The 11,450-nt window shown below is 33.6% G+C and overlaps 1 protein-coding gene across 4 annotated transcripts; it reads left to right on the top strand.

Annotated features, from left to right (window-relative positions):
* Positions 1-5,965: 5,965 nt before the first annotated feature.
* On the top strand, positions 5,966-10,835 carry LOC123192327 (histone-lysine N-methyltransferase, H3 lysine-9 specific SUVH1-like). Of its 4 annotated transcripts, XM_044604835.1 has the most exons (4): positions 5,972-6,241; positions 6,366-6,414; positions 6,977-9,085; positions 10,536-10,835. In XM_044604835.1, the coding sequence occupies exon 3, from the start codon at positions 6,985-6,987 to the stop codon at positions 9,028-9,030; it is 2,046 nt and encodes a 681-aa protein (XP_044460770.1). In that variant the 5' UTR covers positions 5,972-6,241; positions 6,366-6,414; positions 6,977-6,984; the 3' UTR covers positions 9,031-9,085; positions 10,536-10,835. The 4 variants fall into 4 exon arrangements, with proteins under 4 accessions (XP_044460773.1, XP_044460772.1, XP_044460770.1 ...); XM_044604838.1 differs by having other exon boundaries at positions 5,966-6,241; positions 6,366-9,085; positions 10,530-10,835; XM_044604837.1 differs by having other exon boundaries at positions 5,966-6,241; positions 6,366-9,085; positions 10,514-10,835.
* The last annotated feature ends 615 nt before the right edge of the window (positions 10,836-11,450 follow it).

The raw sequence follows: 11,450 nt of genomic DNA, 5'->3' as shown, positions 1-11,450 counted from the left end.
ATAAAACTATTCCAAGCATGCCATGGTTGTGCTTGACCTTGGTACAGCCATACATGACGTATGGAAAACATAATTCAGGCTAGTTTTCAAACCTAGTGATCTCTTATCTAATTTCTACGAATTTTCTTACTTTTTCACACAAACATACACATCTCTAGTGTCATAAAGAGCACACAAAAAGGATAACATGGCATCATCATAATACCACATAAACACATGAGATCTTTACATGCATAATTTTTCTAACAAACATCGTTTATTATATCATCATAACACATCATCATTTCACCAAATTCATTATCAAAACTGTTAAATCTAATCATTGCCATTATACAGTAATCTTTAACGATTGAGGTATATTCATCATATAAACTTCACATATTCCTTAACGAATCAACAAGAAGAATCACATCCTATTTTCCTTTGTACATTGGATAAAGATGTATATAAAAATAGGATAATAATCTCTAGCCCTTAGTGAACATGCCTTTTATAAAAATTTTCTTGTAACGCCATGCATGGATGTGCATGCTTAATATGCATGGTTGTGTGCCACTTTAAAATATCAAACATGGCATGTTATCTATTCGACTGACATGCCATGCAATGTATAGGTGTACACCTTCCATGTATGGTCGTGTATCCCCTTAAATACACAATACCTTTTCCATTTGCATACTAACTCAGTTATAATCATCATATAACCATGAATGTAAGCAAGAAGACTAAAGTGCCTTTGAGACATACTTATAAGTGTTACAGGTGGTGTCACACCAAGGTGCCAACACTCAGTCAGTCTAAGCCTGATCGATAATGTTCTATGTGCTCTAGAATTAGGAATATATGTATCTATGATATTAAGTTAAGATATGTCTTCAGGAGACATTTGGAATGTTTTGAATAATTAGATGAATATTCGATTGATATTGTGAGTCGAGGACTAGTTATCTAGGATGATACAATCCTCTAAGTAAAGACATTTGTAATGCTACAATTTATTTAGTTAAGACATTTGGGATGTTAGGAAATACTGGATATAAGACATCAAGGATAATGTGATAAAGGAATAGAAATGGAAAACCAAGATATGTTATGTTTTTATTGTGGTGTCTTGATTTGTCATCTACTTATGGAGTGTTTTCACATTCACACATTCCTTTGCATTGTTTTGCAGGTAAAAGAGGTTAGATGCAAGGCATGCAAGGAGTGCAATCAACATTTACGTTACATAAAAAGGGGTCAGTTATAATCACATTTATCTATCAGTTACCAAATATGACTATTTATTTATAGTTTATCAACATTTTGGGAGACTATGTATATTCATATCTAGTTATGGATTTATGATTTCTATTTATGGCTATAAATTTTTAGTTTTGATGACACATTTTTGAATGTTTTGAGTTATGTTTATCATACTTATGAGTATGATTTAAATTTTGTTGTGTGATTAAAGTATATGCATATTAAGGAGTTTGAACTCAACACATCTTTTTGGGTCCATAATCCCTTTAGAGATATATATCTGGAGAAGAGTGTTACATTAAGAGTGTAACAAAAATGACTTGAGATTTGATCATAAAACATGTTATTAATTGTTGGTCCTTATCATAATGTCTCTTTAACCTATATGTTTTAGACAAAACAAGAGAAATTTCTTAACTTCAAATATAACTAATGACTTTGACTAAAGCATGTATGTATGAACCTTACTAAAGACATCATAAAACATACACATACAACTATGATGCTTAAAAGAAACATTAGTCTTAAGACACATATTGTATTATAACTGTATATATATATATAAATGTAATTTTATATTTATGTCAAAATAATCATGATCAAGAAGAAGAAAAAAGTTAACTTAATTATAAAAGAACTGGTATTAAGTCAACAAGTTACAATACTCCCACTAACCATCAATATTAAAAAACCTTAAACTCCTTCATGTTTTTAATATAACTTTAAGAGCTATAAGTCTTAAACCTTTGGTTAACGCATGTAACAACCTTTTATTTATGTACTCTATCATAATGATCTTCTTCTTTATGAGGTTCTCGACTGTAAAATATTTTATTTTTATATATCTTAAGTTGCTAATGGTATTGTTGTTCTTAGTGAAGAACATAAATGCATGGTTATTACAGTAGATCGTAAGTTTTCGAGAAATAGAACAAGTAGTTTGGGAATAAATGTTCATGGTATATAACCATTTGTTCATAGTAATGTTGTAACACCTCACTCTAGATACATACCTCTAGATAGAATATGAACCTGAAGAGACGTGTCTAACTTAAATTTCCTTTTAATCACAATGAAACTTAAACATGATATTAACTACTTAACATTGTATGCATGCAAACAGGTGCAAAATCATTTAAATTGAATAACCTCATCACATAAATAATCATAACATAATTCAACACCCAAAACATTTGATAGTGTTTGAAAAACCTCAATCCCAATACAAATGTGCATAAAGACAAAACCAATGGTGTAAAAACATCAAATCATAATAAATGACACAAATAACAAAAATGTCTCTCCTCCTCATGCAACATCTAGAGTTAGATCACTAGCTCCCCTACATGTCTTACTACTTACCTCGTCTATCTAAAAAACCATAATAAGGAATATATGAGCGAAAATCATTTAGTAAGTAGGTGACCTTTTGGCACCTTGCACATAACAGCTCAAATATAGTGTCCTAACTACAATTGATAATATGGCTATTCTTGAATGTTTTTTGACACCTCTATCACCCATCAATTTACTATGATATACTTATGCCTTATATCCATAAATGGTATCATCCTAAATGAATAACATCTAAGTTGATCTTAGCATCCTTGATGCCTTGTAAAAGCATACAATATCTTAGATGTCTATTATCTAAGTGCACTATGTATATTATCGATAAGCTAACCAATGTTGATATCTTCGTCACATGAGCAATCTGATCGTAGTTCCTCTTTTACCACATATGCATAGCTATAAGACTGTTAATTAATTACCATTCTTGAAGGGCATATTCTATTGTGTGTATATTATGCATTTCATTGACCACGTGAGAAACTAATTGGTGTAACTCTCTTTTACCATACATCCCTAAACTAAAATAAGTTGCTAAGGTGCCTTGGTGTTAGGTGTATGATGCATCTCATGTAGAGGTGTACAACTTGGCTCGAAGCATGGGAAAATGGCTTGGCTCGACTCAACTCGGTATTATACATGTTAGGCTTGACCCATAAGCCTTCTAGGCTAGGTCATGGGCCTAGGCATTAAGGTTATAGGTCAGGCCAACCCAACCTATTACTATATCAGTATTTAAAAAAATTAAAATTTTTTTTTAATTGAAAAGTGGTAGAACCCAGCGGCTTTTACATTAACTTGCAAAAAGATGGATATTTTATTGATTGGCTTTTGTACAACTTTCCATTTTATATACAAAACTAGTTATCATTAAAGTGGTAATAAAAAATTAAAGGAAATTATGAGATTAAGGGACTTGATTATCTTATAAAATCAAATCAAAACCCAATTGGGCCAATTCTACTTGCTAAATCAAGTATGAATAAATAATATTGAATAGACGTTCCTCTACTAGGTTTAATTAATAATTAGTGTTAAACAAAAGTTAAATAAGATTATATTGTAATGGTACACCACAACTGGTTCGTAAAATACACAATGAAGTAGAACCCTTTTCTTAATAATTAGTGTTAAACAAAAGTTAAATAAGGTCATTATCACATTGTTAAAGAGTAATATTATATGTATATATTTTTTATATATAATTTAAGTATATAAATATTGTGTTATCATATAATTGAGTGTTATTTTATTTTTAATTTAAAATTATATAATTACATAATAATATACCGTTTATAATATGCAAGTTAATTTATGTATACTATGTTATAATATTTTTCATTATGTAACCATAGTATTTCTCTGTCATAAGTGAGAGATTATTAATAAAATGTTTTGAGTATTGTCCTTGGTTTTAATAATCATAAAATAATTTGTATGTAAATTTTTTATTAAAAAATTTTAAAAATTTGTTTAAACGGCTTGGCCTAACCCTATGTATATAGGGTTGGGCTTTAAAATTTTTATGGGTTGGCCAGACTTGAAGGCCCGTCACTATGAGAGGTTATGGTTAGGTCTGAGTTGATCTCACCCATTGACACCTACAATCTTATGGGTATCTACCTTTCATAACACTATTGCTTTCATATATAACACCAACTTGCACATAACTGTTGATCATCTTGATGCTCATCATTATTCTCAACTTTCCTAAATTCAATCCGAATTTGCTCTGGTCAGGGTTTGTATCGTCTTCCCCATAGTCAAGCATATTGATTAGCTAGCTATCTAAATTCACCTCCAAAAAGGTCTTTTAATCTTATCCCTATTTCTACACATAACATAGGGGTAAAATTGTCATTTTCTAAATTCTTATACCCGTACCTACATAATGGTTGATGTCCAAGCGTACACCTTATGTGTCATGGCCATACATCAACAATCCTAACTAATGGCTTTCTAACGTTTGACTGACGTTCGTTATCCACAAATGCTTTGTCACGAGCATGCCTCATTCACCTCATGGTTGTGCATTCTACAGTCATCCCATAGTGTATGGTCATACACACTTAAATTCTTAAAGTGTCTTAGGTGTACATGGAGTCATGACCACTCTTTCTCATCCTAAGATGTATGACCAAACATCATCATCCTGAAATCACTAATTGACCAGTTTCACTACAATTTCCAACCAACTCTATAGTCTTTACTTATTGAACTCATGTCAAGCAGGTTTATAATACCCTAGAACATATTTCTAATCAACCAAGCGATTACTTTTAGAGGAGTGTTCCAAGCAGTTTGCTCATTTTAGAAATTGCAAGTATTGAGCAAGTCAACAAGAATATATAACCTTTTCTTCTTATGCATCCTACTAATTTTCATGGTTCTATAACCTTATGACCCATGTAAGGCATGTAGTGACAATTGCATTAGTTATGTTCATCCAATTTCTCATTTTGTTTTCTAGTCCTTTTTCCCTAATATCCACTTACAACTACAACATAAACTCCTTTTGCGTTTGTGACATATAGAGTATATCTCATTGCATTAGAAACATAACCTTTTGGCTCATTTCTCATCAAAGTCCTTGTTGATCAGGACTCTATGACTCTATTGTGATGTAATGTATAGTAGATTTAGGGTGTTTGGTTTAAGATATATTCTTGCCCAGGTTTTAAGTTCAATACCTTGGGGGTAGGTACTAATGGGTGAGTTTGAACTGAATATCCTAAAGAAATTTGGCAAGCTTGGAGTCCTTACTATAGGCTTGGTTGATCTCTAAGAGCAGCTACCAAAATCACTTATAGTTTTGCAAGCGAATAGTCCTAAGAGAATATTCTTGGCTTAAACATTCTCACAAACATTTGTAGTTCATCCATCAATCCAAAGAAGAAGAAAATGAGGGTATAACGCTCTCTTATACCTATTCTCTTCTTAAGTTACCATCATACCACCCCTTAACCTGAAAAAAGTCCTTATGCCATTGCATATCCTTTACATCAAGGTGTAAGGTGTACATTTGCCTTAAAACCTAGTTTTTGAAGTCCTTTCCATTGTACTATATTTCTCGTTAGGGAATCTTAATATATAAAGTTAATGATTTTCACTTTACTAATGATTTTCATTGTTGGGTTTAATTTTTTATTTCATCATCAACAATTTTTTTTTAACCCAAACAAATGAAAGTTCAAATCCAATAATTAATTTTAATTTGATCTTATATATCTTCAATGATGCTTGTACACATATCCTTCATATCCGTCTTTTTTTTTTTTTGGGCGGTGGTTTTGGGGGGGGGGGGGGGGTGTGGGTTTGGGCTGTGGTGTGGGGCGGTTGGGTTGGTGTCTGGGGAGCTACCCTTAGGCAATTTCACTTCAAGCCAAAGCACGATCTGTCAATTATCATTCCGTCTCTTTCTTCTCGTTGTCCTTGACACTAAACTAACTATTATATAAATAAAACGACACCGTAATTCCTTATTATAAGACTAACTACAACACTGCTGTCGACCCTTCTCTCGTCGGATTGCCTCTCCTATTCCTAAACTTCACTTTGCCGCAGCTTAATTGCCTTGGTCCACAACTTCTTCTCCACTCAGTCACTCTTTCCTCCAAATTTTAGTTAACTATCTCACTCTTTTCAGGTATTACAATTTTCTTGCTATTGATGCGCTACTTTTTTCAGATTCTGAGCTTAAGATCTCTTGGATCGTTGCTTAGAATTTTAATTTTCGTATCGAGTTATAGTTTTTTTTTCTCTTGTTGCAGGAAGAAATTAAAGTTTTGGCTTGGAATGAAATGGATTTTGAATTATAAGGTGGTTTTGTGAGAATATAAGATTTGTGTTTGCGTCGTATATTTGTTAGGTTTTAAGATGGAAGGAAAAAATTAAATTAAAATTCAATTCTTAATTGGGTATAGAAGTGGGTTTTTGAATTATAAAGCGGAACAACAGAAGCTTTAAATTGACTTCACAAACCAAACCCGCATTTCTTCTCCACTCAATCATTCTTTGCTGCGAATACTAGCTTAGTATTTCACCCTTATCAGTTTTGAGAATTTTCTTGCTTCTGATCTGTAACCTTTTTCAGATTCTGAGCTTAAGATTTCTTGGATATTTGCTTAAAATCTACTTTAGTTTTGGGTTTTAGCTTTTTGCTCTTGTTGCAGGCAGAAATTAAGCTTTGACTTGTGTAGGGAAATGGATTTTGAAATATAGGTGGTTTTGTGAGAATATAGGAGTTGTGTTTGTCTGTGTGTATTTGCCAGGTTTTAAGATGGAAGGGAAAAATTTTAATTAAAATTCAAAACTTAATTGCGTATAGAAATGTGTTTTTGAATTATAAAGCTGGTTTCTGTTTGTTTTGTGTTGTTGTAAGGTTTTGTGATGGAAGGAGGGTCAGATTACAGCACATTTCCTCAAGGTCCTATTGATAAAACAAAAGTATTAGAAGTAAAACCTTTTCGTAGTTTGTATCCTATGTTACCTTCAAGTCCTGAAGGACCTGCTTTTGTTTGTGCACCCCCATATGGGCCTTTCCCTGCTGGGTTTTCGCCATTTTACCCCTTTATTGCCCCTCAAAATGTGTCTCATGCAAGCCAAAACAACCACTCTTACCATACACAGACACCGCCTGCATCATTTGCGGCTCCCATTCGGTCATTTAGATCACCAGAAATTAATCTTTCAGATGGGTTTAATGGGGAGATGGGATCTTCTGTTGGGAAAAAACGTGGCAAGGTTTATAATTTGCAGGAATCTGGTTCTAGGCAAAGGAAGGCTAGAAAGAGTGATGTCCTGGATTTTGTGGCATCTAGCAGTAAGGATTTTGTTGTTGGGATTAGTTCATACGAGCGAGATGAGGGTAATAGGCAAGTTGTGACTAGTGTGTTGATTAGATATGATGCCCTTAGGAGAAGACTTAGTCAGATGGAGGATGCAAAAGAGTCTCCTACTGGGATTATAAGGCGTGCTGATTTGAAAGCGGGTAATATATTGTTGACAACTGGTGTACGAACCAATACGAGGAAGAGGGTTGGAGCTGTTCCAGGAGTGGAAATTGGTGATATTTTCTTCTTTCGGATAGAGTTGTGTGTGATTGGTTTGCATTCACAGTCCATGGCTGGGATTGATTTTATGACCTCGAGGGGTGATTTAGAGGAAGAACCTGTGGCATTGAGCATCGTATCATCTGGAGGGTATGATGATGATGCTGAGGATAGTGATATTCTGGTATATACCGGGCAGGGTGGAAATGCCAACAACAAGGACAAGCAATCATCTGATCAGAAACTTGAAAGGGGTAATCTTGCTTTAGAGAGGAGCTTGCGCCGGGGTAATGAAGTAAGAGTTATTCGGGGCATGAAAGATGGTGTTAGTCTCAACACAAAGGTTTATGTCTATGATGGACTTTATAGGATTCAAGAATCTTGGAAGGAGAAGGGGAAATCAGGTTGCAACATGTTTAAATATAAATTGGTGAGAATGCCTGGGCAGCCTGGTGCGTTTTCTGTTTGGAAATTGATTCAAAACTGGAAGGATGGTTTGTCATCAAGGGTCGGACTTATTCTTCCAGACCTTACTTCTGGGGCCGAGAGCACACCTGTATCACTTGTGAATGATATTGATGATGAGAAAGGGCCTGCTTATTTTACTTATTTCCCTAGAGTAAAGTATACAAAATCCAGTAGATTAACTCAGCCTTCTTCTGGATGTAACTGTCGTAGTGCATGCCTCCCAGGTAATCCAAATTGCTCATGCATGCAGAAAAACAGGGGTTATTGTCCATATACTGCAAATGGGGTCCTAGTAAGCCGGAAGCCTATGATATATGAATGCGGTCCCTCCTGTCCATGTACTCCTAATTGCAAAAACAGAGTGTCACAAACAGGTCTTAGGGTTCATTTGGAAGTGTTTAAAACAAAAGATAAGGGCTGGGCTTTGCGTTCATGGGATCCTATCCGAGCTGGTACTTTTATTTGTGAATATGTAGGTGAAGTCATAGACAAAGTTAAATCAAGACAAGATGGAGAGGAAGGGGAACATGATGATTATGTTTTTGATACTACCCGCGTTTATGACTCATTCAAGTGGAATTATGAACCTGGTTTAATAGATGAAGATGATTCTAATCAGTCTACTGAAGAATATGATATTCCATTTCCCTTCATAATAAGTTCAAAGAATGGTGGAAATGTTGCCCGTTTTATGAATCACAGTTGCTCTCCAAATGTGTTCTGGCAACCAGTTATGTTTGAAGAAAACAATGAAACCTCTCTCCATATTGCATTTTTTGCAATGAGACACATTCCCCCCATGACGGAGTTAACATATGATTATGGGATTGCCCGATCAGATGAAGGTAATAGTGATACTCACCGGAAAAGGAAATGCTTATGTGGATCACCAAAATGCCAGGGTTATTTTGGTTGATGTTAAATGTTTTTCAATTTGTGGAGAGGAATCCATGGTTGCCATGACCTAAAAGGTTTGCAATCTCACTTATGTTTATTTATGTGTGAACTTTAATGACAATGAATGATGTTCTCTTAGCACTACATCTTTGATGTTTGTTATTGATGATCATGGTTTGACAAGTTGTGGTTGATCTTTATTTAAACACTGAACAAGCATATCAGATATTTATGCCTAAATTGTGCAACTATTCTATGAGCAAATCAAATATTTATGCCTAAATTGTGCAACCATTCTATGAGCAAATCAAATATTTATGCCTAAATTGTGCAAATATTCTACTTTAAAGCATCCAGTTTTATTTATTTTTATTTTTTTAACTTTCTATTATGACATGATAGTGAGGCTTTCTTATTCTGCTCTTTTAAAAGCAATGTTACTGGTTGGAAGTGTTATATAGTATCTGTGTAGTTGCTTAATATGTTGCTTTGTTATTTTGATATTGGTAACTGAATCATATTTTCTTCCAATATATTCTTGCCGTGACTGGGTGCATTGGGTCACAGTCCACCTTCTCAACCCTGCTTGTCATCCACACTAGGTGGTCCTGGAAACTGGTTGTGGGTAATATTGGTACCAACTTGATTATTTGTTGGAAAGCACAAATTTATTTATCTTGATACGACAAAAACAGATTCATTTATTTGTTACTTTGGATGTGTACTTGTTAGGGCTGTATATCGAGAGTTTGCTGATGATAGTGAGGATGGTTCGTTGTAACTTTAGGGATTAGTTGTGACGTTGAAATTTATTTGCTTTTGGAGATAGGGTTAACAGTTTGACTGGAGAAACCAAGGGTTTGTTGTGAACTTGTGATTTGATTTAGTAGATTCATAGAAGAATTAGAAATTAGGAAAAAGAAGAGGAGATGAAATCTTGGTAGCAAACTAAAAAGGGAGGCGCACGGTCATACAGATCATAATGAATGCCCTTGTAAGAAAAAATAAATTTTACTGGGTATTGTTAACTATCAAAAATCAAAAGAAGTGACTAAGAACATTCTATGTTAAAGACATTAAAAAAAAAATAAGGCTTAACTTTGTCTATAGTTAATCATTCAAGGTCCCATACAAACTCTAGGCTATGTGACCCATAAGCTTGAAGCTACTTTACACTGTAGAAAAAGGTGATTACTTGTTCATTTCTGCTTCATGTCAGACACTGAGAGACAAAGGTTTTTTTAAAGTGTTCTTGTATTGTGTACGTTCTACCAATCTAAAATTTTTCATTAATAGAAACTATAGTATTTTGTTAGCCACAATTTTGTGTGGATGCCTTCACACATTGTTGCTGTGCATATGTTGCATGCATAACTTTATACTGAAACTATCAACTGGAATTTGGTCGCTCATCACTGCAGTTACAGTGGCATTATCTGCTTTTTTTCCTTTTTTTCTTTTTTTTGGTGTTAATGTTTATAATTGACTAAACCTGTTTATAGTTTCTTTTTCTTTCGGATGTAGCTCTTGGTTCGATGTACCAGAAACAGTGGCAGTTATCGAGTGCAGTATTACTGATTAAACAGGCACACATTTTGTATTGCTGATAGCTTAGCCAGGTAGGCCATATTCAGCTACCATTAGATCCTTTTGCTGATGGGTGTGTAGCCAGTGATTGTAACTTCATAGGCTGCTTAGTGTCTGAGTTTTTGATGCCTGTAATGGTATTTTGACAGCAGATGGAAAATTGCTGAATGTTGTTAATATATGGTATAACAGTGTCTTCTTGTGAATTGGAATGATTATTCTGCCCTTATGTTGAAATTTTAGCAGCAAGCTTAGTTTTATTCTTGAGATAGAAAGAAATACAAGGATTGTGCAAGTACTGAAGATTTTCATAAAACCAGCCAAGTGGCGGGTATGTTATTTAAAAATTATGTTGTTTTATTAAAATAACCATAGAAGTTGTCATATACAATATTCAAAAATTGATCATAAATACCTCGTAAACATGAATCTAGCATTCTCACAGGCAAAATAATTATTAGGTATTTTAGGGCTTTTCGTTTCTAATTTTGTGTATGTATTGGGTTTGCCCACCTAACACCAAAAACATGATCAAATAACTCATACCCTTAGAAGAGAGGGTGTGGGTGCATGACATTAACCCCCTACAATTTTCTACCATGTATTTCTAGAATATTATTTTTGAATTATGTTACATATAAGAACTAATTATATAGATTATTTCCTATAAATTGATGTGATAAACTTACATATTTAATGAGAAAATTTTAATATTAATTATTTTATCTTTAATTTGAAATAATTAGCTATACCCAAATTAATAGTCATTAATAAGTGTTTTATTTATATTTAATATATCATAAATTTTTTTATCTTTAATTTAAAATTATCTAATTACATTTTATTTATAAA

This window comes from Mangifera indica, chromosome 12, assembly GCF_011075055.1.
Source record: "Mangifera indica cultivar Alphonso chromosome 12, CATAS_Mindica_2.1, whole genome shotgun sequence".
NCBI lineage: Eukaryota > Viridiplantae > Streptophyta > Magnoliopsida > Sapindales > Anacardiaceae > Mangifera > Mangifera indica.
The sequence above is the reverse complement of the archived record's forward strand: the minus strand, read 5'-3'. Positions and strand labels throughout refer to the sequence as shown.